The sequence below is a fragment of the Sander lucioperca genome, chromosome 17 (genome assembly GCF_008315115.2).
Source record: "Sander lucioperca isolate FBNREF2018 chromosome 17, SLUC_FBN_1.2, whole genome shotgun sequence".
In the NCBI taxonomy this organism is placed as follows: Eukaryota; Metazoa; Chordata; class Actinopteri; order Perciformes; family Percidae; genus Sander; species Sander lucioperca.
Window position 1 is genome coordinate 18,596,651 of NC_050189.1, and position 18,297 is coordinate 18,614,947.

General features: G+C 43.0%; 3 protein-coding genes across 3 annotated transcripts in view; 1 reads left to right on the top strand and 2 right to left on the bottom strand.

The window, feature by feature from the left end:
- LOC116064546 (zinc finger protein 239-like) overlaps nt 1–18,297 on the bottom strand; it is a 914,372-nt gene that overhangs the window by 382,632 nt on the left and 513,443 nt on the right. The gene's annotated exons all lie outside the window — the stretch shown is intronic.
- On the top strand, nt 7–3,380 carry anapc10 (anaphase promoting complex subunit 10). The gene is made up of 6 exons (XM_031316177.2): nt 7–149; nt 1,022–1,136; nt 1,265–1,355; nt 1,634–1,754; nt 2,773–2,826; nt 2,947–3,380. The coding sequence occupies exons 2-6, from the start codon at nt 1,022–1,024 to the stop codon at nt 3,124–3,126; spliced, it is 561 nt and encodes a 186-aa protein (XP_031172037.1). The 5' UTR covers nt 7–149; the 3' UTR covers nt 3,127–3,380.
- LOC116061817 (F-box/WD repeat-containing protein 7-like) overlaps nt 10,994–18,297 on the bottom strand; it is a 29,413-nt gene continuing 22,109 nt past the window's right edge. Inside the window, exons 10-14 of the mRNA XM_035993843.1 lie at nt 17,592–17,658; nt 16,988–17,131; nt 16,097–16,246; nt 12,110–12,226; nt 10,994–11,982 (exon numbers count right to left, since the gene is read on the bottom strand). Of these exons, the coding sequence (XP_035849736.1) occupies nt 11,807–11,982; nt 12,110–12,226; nt 16,097–16,246; nt 16,988–17,131; nt 17,592–17,658 (654 nt within the window). The 3' untranslated portion in view covers nt 10,994–11,806. The remainder of the gene's footprint in view (nt 11,983–12,109; nt 12,227–16,096; nt 16,247–16,987; nt 17,132–17,591; nt 17,659–18,297) is intronic.

The following is an 18,297-nucleotide window of genomic DNA, read 5'->3' on the forward strand; positions in this document are numbered from 1 at the left end:
TGCTGGTGACGTAACTTGAAAGCGACTCACAAAAGTGGGAGATTCGAAGTGGCTGCAGCATAACAAAGCGGATTTGAACTTTAATTGTGTCCAGCGGCCTCATCTGATGCACTGACACACAGTATTGGAGACTTGTACTACCCCTACTCGTACGTGTTACTCATATTTATATGGTAAACTAAGTTTTAGTGGCTTTGAGACGGTCTAACAGTCGAGGAAAATTAGCTGCTAACAGCTAACCAGAGCTCACCACTAAACTGCGTTAAAACGTTCGTTAAATGTTTACTCGCATATTGATATTGCATGAATTTTAGAAAACAACTAACGACCTATTATTAAAACGTAGTGGTCCACTTTTAAAAATAGTTTATCACTGCGTTTTGATATTCACAGAGCTTCCATCCTTGAAATAGCCACGATTGTATTTACCATAAATTTGGCACTTAATGCACATTTTCTATAAATAAGATGCTACCAGATGTGTCAACTTGTATGCCGAATTTCCCAAAAAAGTACCTTTTGAAACCCTTATGCTCTTTACTCAGATTCTGGCATTACTTAATATATTTAATGTACAAATAAACGTCAAAATGTTTAAAATTTGAAGGGAGTTTGGCATTGCGTTATTGACTTCTGAAACATTGCATGCATGGATAAAATAACTAACAACTTATTATTGCAACGTTGTGGTCCACTTTTTAATTCAGTTTGACGTATCACACCCTCTCCTTCAAATAGCCGTGATTATATTAACCACAAATTTGGCCCAAAATGTAACTGTTAGGTAAATAGGATGCCACTAGATGTGCCACTTATTTGCCGAATTTCAGCTAAGGATCCACTAGTGTCTTATAAGCTCTCAGTCTGACTCTGTCATACATTTACATCTTTTAAAATTCAAGCAAACGTCAAAATTATAGAATTTTAAAGGGAGTTTGGCGTTCATGTTGCTCAGTTCTGAGAAAATGCCGGATTGTGTTTGCTGAACTTGTGTTTTTGCCTTTTCTCCGTGGTTTAAAAGATGGCCACCCCGAGCAAGACGCCACCCGGCGCCGATCCAAAGCAGCTGGAGCGAACTGGGACGGTCCGGGAGATCGGTTCCCAGGCGGTGTGGTCCCTCTCCTCCTGTAAACCCGGTCAGACCCAAACCTAATGCTCTGTGTGTGTGTGTGTGTGTGTGTGTGTGTGTGTGTGTGTGTGTGTGTGTGTGTGTGTCTGATGTTATCTGATGTTATCTGAACTCTGTTCCTCCGCACGTGGCCAGGTTTCGGAGTAGATCAGCTGAGGGACGATAACCTGGAGACGTACTGGCAGTCAGACGGATCCCAGCCCCATCTAGTCAACATCCAGTTCAGGTAACGCTCGGCCTGCCGAGAATCACAGGACAAACTCAGAGAAAGGGGCTCTCCGCTCACGTAGTAGGAACTGACACGTTTTAAAAAAGATTTTATAAAACTGGTATCGTTCAGGAACCAGTATCAAAGTCACGGTATTGGTATCGGAAAAGTTTGAGCGATACCCAGCCCTACTGTAGACTGTGTTTTGATATTGTTTTTAACGTAGGTTTGTGTTTTGCTAATAATCCGTCACCTCTCCGTCTGTGTTTACGTTGTTCTGATTTTGTTTTGTTCAGGAGGAGGACGACCGTGAAGATGCTGTGTATTTACGCTGACTATAAATCAGACGAGAGCTACACGCCCAGCAAGATCTCCGTCAGAGTGGGAAACAACTTCCACAATTTGCAGGAGATCCGGGTAAACAGCTCTTTATCAAAGTATCGGTCCCACAACCCAATGTTTTTATATATATATATATATATATATATATATATATATATTATATATATATATATATATATATATATATATATATATCGGATTTTTAAATCACCAAATATTTGTATCAATATCGGCCTTAAAGGAACACGCCGACTTATTGGGACTTTAGCTTATTCACCGTAACCCCCAGAGTTAGACAAGTCCATACATACCCTTCTCATCTCCGTGCGTTCTGTAAGGCTGTCTGACGGCTCCAGCGGCATCAGCCCATCACAGTACATGCAGGTGAATGGTTCCAGTAATCCTACTGCTCCCAATAAGTGACAAAATAACGCCAACATGTTCCTATTTACATGTTGTGATTTGTAGAGTCACAGCGTGTACAAATAACAAGGTAACATGAGACACAGCCGTCTTCTAACCGTAAACAAACCGGGAACTATATTCTCAGGCGGAAGAATACAGTACTTGGGCGGAATGATTTGCTTTGCAGCAAGCCTTTCTGAGAATATAGTTCCCAGTTTGTTTACGGTTAGAAGACGGCTGTGTCTCATGTTACGTTGTTATTTGTACACGCTGTGACTCTACAAATCACATCATGTAAATAGGAACATGTTGGTGTTATTTTGTCACTTATTGGGAGCAGTAGGATTACTGGAACCATTCACCTGCATGTACTGTGATGGGCTGATGCCGCTGGAGCCGTCAGACAGCCTTACAGAACGCACGGAGATGAGAAGGGTATGTATGGACTTGTCTAACTCTGGGGGTTACGGTGAATAAGCTAAAGTCCCAATAAGTCGGCGTGTTCCTTTAAAAATCCTTAATCGGTCGGGCTCTAATTCATATGTCTTCTATTGATCGTATTCCAGTTTATTGTAAAGACCTTTGTGATTTTTTTTATCTGTGAAAAGTTGTATATAAATAAACTTACGTGCTTCCGTTTTCCTTTTCCTCCTCCTCCTCCTCCTCCTCTTCCTCTTCCTCTCTGCAGCAGTTGGAGATGGTGGAGCCCAGCGGTTGGATTCACATCTCTCTGATGAATCAGGTGACTAACTCACGTCTTTGGGTCCGTCTCATACAAAACGCACACACACACACACACACACACACACCCCCCCCCAGTGACTAAAGTGTATGTGTGTTGTTGTTGTTGTCGTTGCGTTAGCGGACCAACGAGCCAATCAGCACCTTCATGATCCAGATCGCGGTGCTGGCCAACCACCAGAACGGCCGGGACACGCACATGCGGCAGATCAAAGTCTACACGCCCGTGGAGGAGAGCTCCATCGGGAAGTTCCCACGATGCACCACGGTCGACTTCATGATGTACCGCACCATCAGGTGATCTGGACCGCAGCGCGGCGTCCCGCGGGCTCCGGGAACGCTCGCCAATAAAACGCCAACACACGGACTACGGAGCCGGAGCTCAGACAACCTCGCCCTAAAAACACCCAAACTGTCCCTTTAAGGGAGTTTAAAATAAAGTAATGTTTGTTTGTTTGTGTTTTTTTTTTAAATAAAGTTGCCAATATTGAATATAACCATATTTAAAGACGTTAAAATGGGACAGCGTACGTTAATATGTTGTGACAGTTGTTGTGAGTTCAACTCCGGCAGCTTTTTGGGGAGAAAACGACCCGACAACGTGGATCTGGTGGCAGGTGAATGGTCTGTTTACGTCTGAGTTCATTGAGAAGCCAAACTGGCTGCAACAGCCTGTTGTGGATCCGTTGGTGACCGTTGTTTAAATGTTTCTCGGCCTGTTGTGAATCCGTTGGTGACCGTTGATTAAATGTTTCTCATCCTGTTGTGGATCTGTTGGTGACCATGAATTAAATGTTCCTGAGCAACATGGCCAAGGATCCTTCCTTGGTAGGACTAGTCCTTCCAAGGAAGGATCCTTCAGAGGCTAGGCCAGGCTCCTCCTTAGCTTTCAGAGGCTAGGCCAGGCTCCTCCTTAGCTTTCAGAGGCTAGGCCAGGTCTCTTAGCTTTCAGAGGCTAGGCCAGGCTCCTCCTTAGCTTTCAGAGGCTAGGCCAGGCTCCTCCTTAGCTTTCAGAGGCTAGGCCAGGCTCCTCCTTAGCTTTCAGAGGCTAGGCCAGGCTCCTCCTTAGCATTCAGAGGCTAGGCCAGGCTCCTCCTTAGCCTTCAGAGGCTAGGCCAGGCTCCTCCTTAGCATTCAGAGGCTAGGCCAGGCTCCTCCTTAGCCTTCAGAGGCTAGGCCAGGCTCCTCCTTAGCATTCAGAGGCTAGGCCAGGCTCCTCCTTAGCTTTCAGAGGCTAGGCCAGGCTCCTCCTTAGCTTTCAGAGGCTAGGCCAGGCTCCTCCTTAGCATTCAGAGGCTAGGCCAGGCTCCTCCTTAGCATTCAGAGGCTAGGCCAGGCTCCTCCTTAGCCTTCAGAGGCTAGGCCAGGCTCCTCCTTAGCATTCAGAGGCTAGGCCAGGCTCCTCCTTAGCCTTCAGAGGCTAGGCCAGGCTCCTCCTTAGCATTCAGAGGCTAGGCCAGGCTCCTCCTTAGCTTTCAGAGGCTAGGCCAGGCTCCTCCTTAGCTTTCAGAGGCTAGGCCAGGCTCCTCCTTAGCATTCAGAGGCTAGGCCAGGCTCCTCCTTAGCTTTCAGAGGCTAGGCCAGGCTCCTCCTTAGCATTCAGAGGCTAGGCCAGGCTCCTCCTTAGCATTCGGAGAACATGTACAATGGAACAGGCTAGCAAGTGCACGTCATTGCGTGCTTGCGTCATTGAAAATGTTTCCCCGCCTTCAGTTCACACTAATTATTCAGTCAGAAATAGACACTGAAAAACAGTTTATATTATATACACACCCAAAAACGTAATGACACAGACAAACCAGTTAATTTAATGCATTTATTTTCAGAATGCAAATAATATATTCAACGTCTGTCTTTGGCCAGTCTCCCTGCTTGTCTTTTGCTTTCCCATCATCAGTGACCGCCTTCGTTTGTCCCTGTTAAAAGACAGCAAACACAAGAAAAAGACGTTTACCGTTATGAATGTTATAACGTAACGTTATATGCAACGTTATACTTTTTACATGGGAAACTACTGATTTAACGTTGCTAGTGAAGTTAACAAGGTGCAGCGTTAGCTCCCATCCTGCAGTTACAACTGATAAACACACACATTTCTAAATCTCTGCTAACGTTACCCATATAGCGTAACAACATATAAAAGAGATTAAAATGCCACCGGATTTTAAACTTTAAAAACACAAATGGCACAAAAAGACAGCAACCTAGCTAGCTAACAGCCTAGCATGTTAAATGATAGTTTCGGTTAGCTAACGTTAGCTCGGGGTGTATCTACCTAATTACTAGAGCAGTTAGTACCAGCATTAACGCGTTTAGCTTTACATTGATGTAACACATTAACGGTGATAACACATGTACGACAAACACTAAAGATACTTACAGTTAAATGATTATTTCGTCGTCAGCGATGACGCTCCAACCCCCTGCTTAGGTCCGCCATTTAATTTTTTTTAACAAGCCGGTAAAGTCGCGCGCATAGGATTGTGGGTAATATGGGAGCGCGAAGGATACACATATGCATCCTTGGTGGAATTCGGAGGATCCTCAACATTGGAACAGTCCTTCGACGGACGTTGATGACGTAGCATCCTCGAAATTCTGGCTTCGAAGGATCCTTCCTTGACATTGAGAAACAGCTTCTGTTATTGAACTTGTCACTACCCGATGTGAGTCGAGTGCAGATGTGAGTTGCGCATGCGTCACTTTGCGACAAGTAGCCTACAAGATGCTAATGGCGTTTTGAGCTAACGTTGGCAATCAAGTAGCCTACTAGACAGCACTACAACTACTACAACACAGCTAATGTAAGTCCAAACTGCCTGAGAGCTTCTCCTGTACTATACGGTAATTCCTCTACTATGAGACAGTAAGTCTCGTGGTTATGACCCAATCGTTAGCCTGTTTTTATAAAAACGTCTGCTACGGAGCCATAACGTGAGGTACAAGGTAATGGAGCCTTTTATACATTGTCGTGTTTCTTTAGAAATAAACAACGGACAAATAGAGTCTAAACTCTTCAGATGTAAAGTTATTCGCTGTCAAAGTGACGTCAAAATGAATGGGAGTCAATGGGATGCTAACGGGAGGTGATCGCTTTGTAGCATTAAAATGGCGCCATAGATTCGCGGTCCGAGGAGAGGCTTACCCCCTTGGAATTTCCGGAGAAAAAAGACCCACGTGACGCGTTCGTCCAATCAGCTGCCGGTTTTCATTTTCTGGGAAATAATCAGACTGTTAATGGAAACAATACAGAGCAGCACCACCTGCTGCTACGGAGACGTATTACGTTTCGCGCACGTGTAGAGCGTACGCTCAAGTCGGCGTCTCCTCAGTGTGTTCTGAGGCACTTTTTGGACCTCGGGGACCCGACTGATCAGTCCGACTGGCTTTACTGCCGACGGTCGGCCGTCTGGTTGGTGGGTCAGGGCCCTTAGATCCACAAGACATTTTGGCCTACCTAGTTTTTGTCACTTTTTTTGGGGGGCCTTTCCCTCCATTATGAAGTGAGAGTGGATAGACATGAAAGGGGGAGGGAGATGGGGGACAACACGCAGCAAAGGGCAGCAGGTCAGACTCGAACCCGCGCCGCTGCAAAGGACTCAGCCCACATGGGGCGCACGCTCTCACTGGGCGAGCCAGACGCCGCAGACCAGTTTTTGTCGGTTTTTTTTTCAACGTCTGTCTGAAGTTTTTCCAACATTTTTGTCGCTGTTTTCTTTGACTGTTTGTGAACGTTGAATTAAACTTGTTTCTGAGCAACATGGCCGCCGCCGCAGTGTGACTCTGTTAATGAATGAAACCAAAAAAATGGTTTAAAGAGCTACGTGAGATGTTCCAAGAAAACAAGAACAATCAGTCGAAGTTGAGAAGTGAACAAAGCTTCCGAGCACCAGAGGGAGCCAAACACACACACACACACACACACACACACACACACACACACACACACACACACACACACCTGGAGAGTACAGGAGGAAGTACTATACTCTAGTACTTAACCCTTGTAAGGTATGCGTAAAGACAAAATATGCTATTTGTTATTTCTTCTAACTCAAACTCATTGGTCTCTGTGTGTGTGTCTGTCTCTGTGTGTGTCTGTATGTCTCTGTGTGTGTGTCTGTGTGTGTCTGTGTGTGTCTGTGTGTGTCTGTATGTCTGTGTGTGTGTCTCTGTGCGTCTGTGTGTGTGTCTGTGCGTCTGTCTGTATGTCTGTGCGTCTGTGTGTGTCTGTGTGTGTGTGTGTGTGTCTAATATGTGTGTGTGTGTGTGTGTCTGTATGTCTGTGTGTGTCTGTGCGTGTGTGTGTGTCTGTGCGTGTGTGTGTCTCTGTGCGTCTCTAAATAATAAATAATACTACATATATATGTTCAAGTCCTACACTCAAAACTTTACTGAAGTACTAAAGTATTAATGCAGAATAAACCATTTCAGAATTATATATAGTATTTCAATAAAGTTCATTTGAATTGAAAGAGAGGGACGGTGGATGGGTGGGGGGTTCCCTTTCCTTCCTTCCTCGTCCTTTCCTTCCTTCCTTCCTCGTCCCTTCCTTCCTTCCTTCCTTCCTTCCTTCCTCGTCCCCTCCTTCCTTCCTTCCTTCCTTTCCTTCCTTCCTTCCTCGTCCCCTCCTTCCTTCCTTCCTTCCTTCCTTCCTCGTCCTTTCCTTCCTTTCCTTCCTTCCTTCCTTCCTTCCTTTCTCGTCCTTCCCTTCCTTCCTTCCTCGCCCTTCCCTTCCTTCCTTCCTCGTCCTTTCCTTCCTTCCCTTCCTTCCTTACTTCCTCGCCCTTCCCTTCCTTCCTTCCTCGTCCTTTCCTTCCTTCCTTTCTCGTCCTTTCCTTCCTTCCTTTCTCGTCCTTCCCTTCCTTCCTTCCTTGTCCTTCCCTTCCTTCCTCGTCCTTTCCTTCCCTTCCTTCCTTTCTCGTCCTTTCCTTCCTTCCTTCCTTCCTCGTCCTTTCCTTCCTCGTCCTTTCCTTCCTTCCTTCCTTCCTTCATTCCTTCCTCGTCCTTTCCTTTCCTTTCCTTCCTTCCTTTCCTATTTGGCATCTGTACTGAATACATTTTCTTTTAATCCGTTAAGTATATTTTCCTGATTATACTGACAGACTTTGACCTGAGGAACATTTTCAAAGCAGTTTTTTTTTTTTACTTGCGTAGAGTATTTTAACAGTATTTGTACTTTTACTGCAGTAAAGGACCTGAATACTTCCTCCACCTCTGTCAGAAATAAAACACCATGAACCTCTCTGCTCCTCTGCAGGTTTTTGTCTGGAAAAAAAAAAATAATCTTGACGTGAAGTCACACTGCCCTCCGGCTTGGTTGCCATGGCAACCTCCCCATCAGTTTCTGGGCCAAACAGCACGAACACAAACACACACACACACACACACACACAGACACACACAGGTTCTCACACACACACACAGGTTCACACATAGTGCGTCTCACTACACACACACACACACACACACACACACACACACACACACACACACACACACACACACACACACACACAGCAGGGAGTTAGCTTTTTCTTTTGAACTTGTATTCTGCAGACAGCTTCACTCTGAAATATTATAATATTGGAAACTTTCTTCTTCGTCTGATCTTCTCTGCATAGATTAAACATTCTCTGAACGGCGTAAACTCCGAACGGCGTAAACTGTGAACGGCGTAAACTCCGAACGGCGTAAACTCCGAACGGCGTAAACTCCGAACGGCGTAAACTCCGAACGGCGTAAACTCCGAACGGCGTAAACTCCGAACGGCGTAAACTCCGAACGGCGTAAACTCTGAACGGCGTAAACTCCGAACGGCGTAAACTCCGAACGGCGTAAACTCCGAACGGCGTAAACTCCGAACGGCGTAAACTTTGAACGGCGTAAACTCTGAACGGCGTAAAATCTGAACGGCGTAAACTCTGAACGGCGTAAACTCTGAACGGCGTAAACACTGAACGGTGAACGGCGTAAACTGTGAACGGCGTAAACTGTGAACGGCGTAAACTCTGAACGGTGAACGGTGTGAACGGTGAACGACGTAAACACTGAACGACGTAAACACTGAACGACGTAAACATTGAACGGTGAACAGCGTAAACTCTGAACGGCGTAAACTCTGAACGGCGTAAACTCTGAACGGCGTAAACTGTGAACGGCGTAAACACTGAACGGCGTAAACTCTGAACGGTGAACGGCGTGAACGGTGAACGGCGTAAACTGTGAACGGCGTAAACTGTGAACGGCGTAAACTGTGAACGGCGTAAACTGTGAACGGCGTAAACTGTGAACGGTGTAAACTCTGAACGGCGTAAACTATGAACGGTGAACGGTGTAAACTATGAACGGTGTAAACTCTGAACGGTGAACGGTGTAAACTCTGAACGGCGTAAACTATGAACGGTGAACGGCGTAAACTGTGAACGGCGTAAACTCTGAACGGTGAACGGTGAGAACTATGAACGGTGTAAACTATGAAATATCTGTTGAATCTAAAGATTTTTCCTGCTTCTAGCTGATTGCTTCCGTTCATAAAAACAGATGAAAAAACAGCAAATTAAATGAAAATGCTTCAGATATGTTTGAGAATGAACACGTCCAATGACTCAGCGGTTTTATAAAACCCATCTTTATTAATCCACATTCATCCCTCCATCCTCTCCTCTTTCAATACTTTCTCTTATAAAAACATGATCATATTTACAACCTTTTTTATTTTACAGTATTTACAATATTTTACAGTATGGCACCGGCAGAGCCTCACACCCGCACAAAAAGTTCAACCCTGCCCCGCCTGAAATACCCTCTGTTGCCGGGGAAACACCACCCAAATCTCTGCAGGGGTTGCCTGGCAACGGCAGCTTGTATATATCGGATTAATATATCTGGTACGAGTCGTCGTTTTCAAGTCATTTATATATATTTTCCAACTTTTTTCATAAGCTGAGGAGAAACACGAGTGCTTTTTGAGATTTAGGTTTAAAAAACAAGATTTAAACGGGCGTACGGAAGCACAGAAAGGACAAAATTATTACATTTTTAATATTCATGTTATGCGTTTTTAAATTGTGATATGTAGACAAAACTAATATCGTGAAATATAACCCTAAAAAATTATGTATGTATATTTTGAAATTTGCAAAATTTTAAAATTACCCTTTACCGGAAATTTAAGAAATCACAGAAATCCAGATGGTTTTCAAAGTGAAATGTCAGGATTAAATATCATAATTAAAGTGGTCAGTTGTGTGTAAGATTTAATGGCCTTTGTTTTGGTTTGTTTTCTGCTAAATTAAGAGTTAAATTCTGAGCAAAATTTGAGCAGAAATCAGTTACAAAAAAGGGAGTTAATGAGTGAAAATAAAAGCAGGTTTAAGAGTGAAGCTGGTTTAATAAACCTGTTTTTCTGATTTTAATTTACATTTGTAGGTTTATAAAAAGTCTTTAATCTATAAAGCAGGTCGGCAGCAAATTAGTGTTATTTTACATTTCGATGACGGAGTGAAACTAGTTGCGTTTGAGTAATTCAGTGTTTCAGCAAAACTACAGATCTGAGAACATCGTTATATGGAAGTCCATTAATGCCAGTAAAAGAAAAAAATACGATGAAAATTTAGCCTTGTGATGAAAAAAGAGAATCCTGTAAGTCTTTGTAACGAGAAACCTTAAAACAGAGTTAGTTTCTCAAAATAGTGACTTAGCTTCTCGAAATAGTGACTTAGTTTCTCGAAATAGTGACTGTTTCTCGAAATAGTGACTTTGTTTCTCAAAATAGTGACTTAGCTTCTCAAAATAGTGACTTAGCTTCTCCAAATAGTGACTTAGCTTCCAAAATAGTGACTTAGCTTCTCCAAATAGTGACTTAGCTTCTCCAAATAGTGACTTAGTTTCTCGAAATAGTGACTTTGTTTCTCAAAATAGTGACTTAGCTTCTCCAAATAGTGAGTTAGTTTCTCAAAATAGTGAGTTAGCTTCTCCAAATAGTGACTTAGCTTCCAAAATAGTGAGTTAGCTTCTCAAAATAGTGACTTAGCTTCTCCAGTTAGCTTCTGAAAATAGTGAGTTAGCTTCTCGAGTTAGCTTCTCAAAATAGTGAGTTAGCTTCTTAAAGTAGCGACTTAAGTTTCTCATTATTTTGAGAAGCTAAGACAAAAGTAATTTCTTTGAGAAGATTTCTCATCTCTTTTCTATTACATTGACAGAAATGGGCTTCCATACAGAAACAGCGCACCACGTGTTACTAACAATAACGTCACGTTTTCTGCATTCACTTCTGGCAGGAATACAAACGCTGAGGATTTGCTTTATGAGCTTATAAATCATTCTTTAGAGAGGTGACGAGCAGCTTTGAGTGATTATAACAATGTTTTTTATTTATATTCTAAAAACAGGCGGCTTGAATCAAAGCGAGGATTTGTTCAGCAGATGTGAGGCTCTGGTCGTGGCTGGATTGAACTGGTTGGTTTCTGGTTCAGTCATCTTCTACAGTTTCACCAGTTGAGATTACGGCCGGCGTTTCCAGCGCCATAAACGTATGTTACAGTACTGCGGGGCCGTAACACATGAAGACTGTTTAGCCGTAACGGAGACGGGCAACTTCACTGGCAACTAAGGTAAAAAAAAGGTCTAATGTGACAACATGAAAACAATACTGATTCACAGCAACGCTGCCCGTCTACGCTGCCGCAAAAGGTTTTCTCCGGTCTTCCAGATTTGGTACATTTTTAGTTTAAACGGCGTTGAGTTTCTCGTTGGTTCAGCAGCAATAAAAAGTCCCTCCGTCCATCTTAAAAAATCCATCGTTTTCTCTTTAAATTCTCCTCTGAGACTTAACGTATGTGTCCGTGTGTTCGCCAAACATTCAACAGTTGTCGTAGAAGCCATTTACGTACATCCACGTTTAGGTCCGTCAAAAACATTCGTCACACCCCCGTATTCGGACGCCATGTCATGTTTCCTTGTTGTATCTCAGCCTCGGATTAATCCAACGTTTGGTATCCAGGTTGTGGAGCGTGTTTTGTCCGTCCAGGTGTCCTCGTAATGTCTGTCAGCCAATCAGGACACACTGTTGGGACATTCATACCTGTCTGTCTGTCTCTCTGTCTGTCTGTGTGTCTGTCTCTCTGTCTGTGTGTCTGTCTGTCTGTCTCTGTCTGTCTGTGTGTCTCTGTCTGTCTGTCTGTCTGTCTGTCTGAGGAACTGGATCCAGCCCTGACTTTTGGTCAGAAAATAAACGTATTTTCATGGCGTCTTTGTCTTCCTTCCTCAGTCCGTCTCCTTCTTCCCGTCGTCCAGGTCGAAGTCCAGCACCAGCAGTTTGGTTTCCTCCGTCCCGTTCCTGCTGCCGGCGGCGCACACCAGCCGAGTGTCTGACGCTCGGATTCGCCACACGACGCCACCTGTCGAGAACAGAAAGACGTGCGATTGGTTAAAGGAGACCTATTACGATGCCAAAACTATGATGTTACTAGAGCCCGACCGATAACGGATTTTTAAGGCCGATATCGATACAAATATATGAGGATTTAAAAATCCGATATTCCGATATATCAGCCAATATATATTTAAAAAGAAAATACAGAAACGCGTAACAAAACATAAACGGATTTCCCTAACATTAGTTATTTATGAATACTTACTAAAATAATATGATAATGCAGTTTTGAAATAAACTTGTTTTATTGTCACAAAAGAACATCAAAATATATTAAAGTTCTGATAAATAAAATGTATAAAAATACAAACTTAAGATATGAAACTTAAAGTGTTCATATTCTGCTCATTTTCAGGTTCATAATTATGTTTAGAGGTTCTATCAGAATAGGTTTACATGGTTTAATTTTCAAAAAACACCATATTTTTGTTGTACTGCACATTGCTGCAGCTCCTCTTTTCACCCTGTGTGTTGAGCTCTCTGTTTTAGCTACAGAGTGAGACCTCTCACTTCTGTAAGATCTCTGTTGTCAGTCTTAAAGAGACAGGTGCTGCAACAGAGGGGGAAACGGGAGCAGCAGCTATGGGCAGTATGAGAAAAATACAGTACAGGGTTTTCTCTGACAGTATAAGGTTTGGGTGCAGCAACTAAGCCGAATTAATGTCACTAAAAGACTTTTCTCAGATCTAAATGAATGTAGTTTGGACTTCTTTAGCTTTAAAGGAACACGCCGACTTATTGGGACTTTAGCTTATTCACCGTAACCCCCAGAGTTAGACAAGTCCATACATACCCTTCTCGTGTTCGTGCGTGCTGTAACGCTGTCTGACGGCTCCACCGGTAGCTTAGCTTAGCACAGATCCTGGAGGTAACTGGTTCCAACTAGCCGACTGCTCCCAATAAGTGACAAAATAACGCCAACATGTTCCTATTTACATGTTGTGATTTGTAGAGTCACAGCGTGTACAAATAACAACGTAACATGAGACACAGCCGTCTTCTAACCGTAAACAAACTGGGAACTATATTCTCAGAAAGGCGAAGCTCTGCTACTTCTGCTACTTGGGCGGAGTGATTTGCTTTGCAGCAAGCCTTTCTGAGAATATAGTTCCCAGTTTGTTTACGGTTAGAAGACGGCTGTGTCTCATGTGACCTTGTTATTTGTACACGCTGTGACTCTGCAAATCACATCATGCGAATAGGAACATGTTGGCGTTATTTTGTCACTTATTGGGAGCAGTAGGCTAGATGGAGCCGGTTACCTCCAGGATCTGTGCTAAGCTAAGCTACCGGTGGAGCCGTCAGACAGCGTTACAACACACACGGACACGAGAAGGGTATGTATGGACTTGTCTAACTCTGGGGGTTACGGTGAATAAGCTAAAGTCCCAATAAGTCGGCGTGTTCCTTTAAGTTTGGTCTTGAAGCTCTTCTACTGTAATTTATTTATTATCTGCTCCAGCTTTTCCAACGTTTTAGACACAGATATGGTGATGATAACGGTCCAAAATGATGTGGAAAAAAAAAGACTCAAATCTAGCACAAAGAGACCAAATAACAACAGAGACCCCAAACAATCCCAATGAAAACAAAAATAACCAAAAAGAGACAAAAATGTATGGGCAAATTGCACATTTTCTTGAGGCATGACGCCTAAATCCTCCGCCAAATACGCACACCTAAGTCTTCCTCAAAGCTAGGGGAAACACTGAAGTGTTTTTTGAACATTAAAGGTGCAGTAGGTAAGACTTATAAAACTAACTTTCTGTCATATTTGCTGAAACTGACCGGCTCCTCTGGCACCACCTACAGCCTGTAGTGAGATTTGCAAAAAATCTACCGCTCCCTGTACAGATGCACGAATCAGGGCCAGGGGGAGTGTCTAACTGCGTGTCAATCACTGCTCGTGCACACGCATTCATTCTCCCTTGTGGGGGGAGGGGTTTAGGAGACCGTTTTGGGCTTTAGCAGAAACGGGGGAGGGACTGAGAAGTTGTCGATGTTCAGTTTTTTCCTGGAGCCCTGGATCTTCACAATCCTACCTACAGCACCTTTAAAGCATGTAAACATGTTCGAGTAGAAACACAAAATACAAGCATGAACCTGAAAACGGTATATAATACAGGGTTCATACGCATTTTAACCAATACTTTTTGATGACTTTTCCATGACTTTTTGATGACTTTTCCATGACTATTTCATGACTTCTTGATGACTTTTCCATGACTATTTCATGACTTCTTGATGACTTTTCCATGACTATTTCATGACTTTTTGATGACTATTTCATGACTATTTCATGACTTTTTGATGACTTTTCCATGACTATTTCATGACTTTTCCATGACTATTTCATGACTTTTTGATGACTTTTCCATGACTCTTTGATGACTATTTCATGACTTTTCCATGACTATTTCATGACTCTTTGATGACTATTTCATGACTTTTTGATGACTTTTCCATGACTATTTCATGACTTTTTGATGACTATTTCATGACTTTTTGATGACTTTTCCATGACTATTTCATGACTTTTCCATGACTATTTCATGACTTTTTGATGACTATTTCATGACTTTTTGATGACTTTTCCATGACTATTTCATGACTCTTTGATGACTATTTCATGACTTTTTGATGACTATTTCATGACTTTTTGATGACTTTTCCATGACTATTTCATGACTCTTTGATGACTATTTCATGACTTTTTGATGACTATTTCATGACTTTTTGATGACTTTTCCATGACTATTTCATGACTTTTTGATGACTTTTCCATTACTATTTGATGACTATTTCATGACTTTTTGATGACTATTTCATGACTTTTTGATGACTTTTCCATGACTATTTCATGACTCTTTGATGACTATTTCATGACTTTTTGATGACTTTTCCATGACTATTTCATGACTCTTTGATGACTATTTCATGACTTTTTGATGACTTTTCCATGACTATTTCATGACTTTTTGATGACTTTTCCATGACTATTTCATGACTTTTTGATGACTATTTCATGACTTTTTGATGACTTTTCCATGACTCTTTGATGACTATTTCATGACTTTTTGATGACTATTTCATGACTTTTCCATGACTATTTCATGACTCTTTGATGACTATTTCATGACTTTTTGATGACTATTTCATGACTTTTTGATGACTTTTCCATGACTATTTCATGACTTTTCCATGACTTTTTGATGACTTTTCCATGACTTTTTGATGACTTTTCCATGACTATTTCATGACTTTTCCATGACTTTTTGATGACTTTTCCATGACTATTTCATGACTTTTCCATTACTATTTGATGACTATTTCATGACTTTTCCATGACTATTTCATGACTTTTTGATGACTTTTCCATGACTATTTCATGACTTTTCCATGACTTTTTCCATGACTTTCCCATGACTTTTTGGCAATTTTCCATCACTATGTATTCCTGAAAATGTCAGTCGACATTATACAATAAGAATAAAAATCTGTGTTAAAGTTTACCCTCAGAGGTTTAACAATAAAATGAATGACAATTTCTGTTGTTCATAGTGGGATTCGTAATATCGCGCCCCGAATAGAACGGTGAGGTTAAGACGACGTGAAATACATTTATTAATCACATATTATTATGCCGTGTTAAAAAAAAATTCCATGACTTTTCCAGAACTTTCTGGGTCTTTTTATGTTTCCAAAACCTTTCCAGGCCTGAAATTTGCATTTTTGAAATTCCATAACTTTTCCAGGTTTATTCAAAAGGTATGAACCCTGGGTATATAATAGGTGTCCTTTAAGACAACGGTAACAGGCGAGCGGTGGTCCTGACCTGATCCCCGGCTCTGCAGCGCCACCACGTCTCGCAGCCAGGCTCCCGTCCTCAGGTCCCACAGTTTGACCGTCCCGTCGTCGGAGCTGGACAGAACCAGACCTCGGCAGAACAGCAGGCACGTCACCGCCGACTGGTGCTTGTTGGGCCCTTAAGGAAATGCATCGTCACACGGTGACCCCCGACCTCCTCACACAGATGTCTACAAATCCTCACGTAGGCTACATTTACATCGCTACGTTTTGGTTTGAAAACTAATATCTTTTGCTACATTTCCCCCTCTCATTCCTCCTGTTCTGGCATTTCCCCCTCTCATTCCCCCCTGCTCTGGCGTTTCCCCCTCTCATTCCTCCTGCTCTGGCGTTTCCCCCTCTCATTCCCCCTGCTCTGGCGTTTCCCCCTCTCATTCCCCCCTGCTCTGGCGTTTCCCCCTCTCATTCCCCCTGCTCTGGCGTTTCCCCCCTGCTCTGGCCTTTCCCTCTCTCATTCCCCCTGCTCTGGCGTTTCCCCCTCTCATTCCCCCCTGCTCTGGCGTTTTCCCCTCTCATTCCCCCTGCTCTGGCGTTTCCCCCTCCTCCCCCTGCTCTGGCGTTTCCCCCTCTCATTCCCCCTGCTCTGGCGTTTCTCCCTCTCATTCCCCCCTGCTCTGGCGTTTTCCCCTCTCATTCCCCCTGCTCTGGCGTTTCTCCCTCTCTCATTCCCCCCTGCTTTGGAGTTCCCCCCTCTCATTCCCCCGGCTCGGCCGTCTCTCTCCCTCACTCTCTCTCCCTCTCTGTCTCTCCCTCTCTGTCTCTCCCTCTCTCTCTCTATTTCCCTCTTCCTCTCTCTGTGTCCGTCTCTCTCTCTCTCTCTGTCTCTCTGTCCGTCCGTCTCTCCCTCCCTCTCTCTCACCTTGCAGTGTGTGGAGACACTGTCCCGTGCGGACGTCCCACACTCGGACCGTGGAGTCGGCGTTCCCGGACACCAGGATGTTGTCTCGCAGCTCCATGCCGCTGGTCAGTGATTGGTGGCCCGTCAGCGTGTGCACACACCCACCTGGACAGGACAGGTTAGAGGTTAGCTGGGTTCACTTTGAATAAACGGGGATTATTTTTAACAGATTCAGGCCGATTAAAGCCACAGTGTGCAGTGAAGCATCATTTCCAGAGATAACAAAACAAGGTATTGCCATTCTTCTTTTCCATATAAACATAACGGCATAATGACTTAGGGAGAACACACTTAAAAAACAAAAACAAAAAGATAATTAATTAAAAAAATAAATAAAAATAATAATAAAAAAAAAAAAAAAATTAATTTCATAAAAATAAAAAAATAGTTTTTAATTATATAAAAATAAATTATAAAAATTAATTCATACTAATTAAAATAAAAAAATTAAAAACACTAATTTCTTTGTGCTTATAATATTTTTTTAAATTATTCTGATGACACCAGTTTGTGCTGTCATCTGGTTCAGATTTAGTTAAAACTCAAACGTAATCAGCGTCTCTACCTGTCTCTGCATCCCAGACTCTGATCGAAGTGTCCAACGAGCCGCTCACCACGAACACACCGTCAAACTGCAAAGAGAGAAGATAATATGAATGAACACACACACACACGAAAAAAAACCTGGCCCCTACATTACCCACAATGCAACTGCGTTATGCTAGTAGCAGCTTATGTTTTCTGCAGCCTGGATCAGAGACGAGCAGCGAGCTACAAAAAGGTCTCACGTCCACATTATTTATTTTTTTACCTTTTTTAACTTGTAGTCTTCAACCGACGCTGACTCAAGTGACATCACTCGAGGACATTTATCAGACTTACTAGGACACTTAAAGCTGTTTCATGCTTCTTGCGTTCAACAAATTTTATTTTTTAAAACACTATTTAAAACACGCAGCGTATTCGTTGAGCTGCATTTCCTTTCCCTGCTCTCCTCCGTCTCTCACGCATCACACACACACGCATCACACACACACACACACACATACACACGCATCACACACACACACACACACACACACATACGCATCACACACACACACACACACACACACACAGTGCGTTTCACTATCTTTGTGGGGACCCGTCATTGACATAATGCATTCCCTAGCCCCTTACCCTAACCTTAACCATCACCACTAAATGCCTAACCTTAACCCTTACCCTCACCCTAACCATAACCTAATTCTAACCCTAATCCTAAAACCAAG

What these genes read in the sequence shown, in the direction of transcription:
- anapc10 (XM_031316177.2), top strand. Translation starts at nt 1,022, where the DNA reads ATGGCCACCCCGAGCAAGACGCCACCCGGCGCCGATCCAAAGCAGCTG. An exon ending in ACAATTTGCAGGAGATCCGG is followed by an intron (nt 1,755 to 2,772) that starts GTAAACAGCTCT and finishes TCCTCTCTGCAG; the next exon opens with CAGTTGGAGATGGTGGAGCC. An exon ending in ACATCTCTCTGATGAATCAG is followed by an intron (nt 2,827 to 2,946) that starts GTGACTAACTCA and finishes TCGTTGCGTTAG; the next exon opens with CGGACCAACGAGCCAATCAG.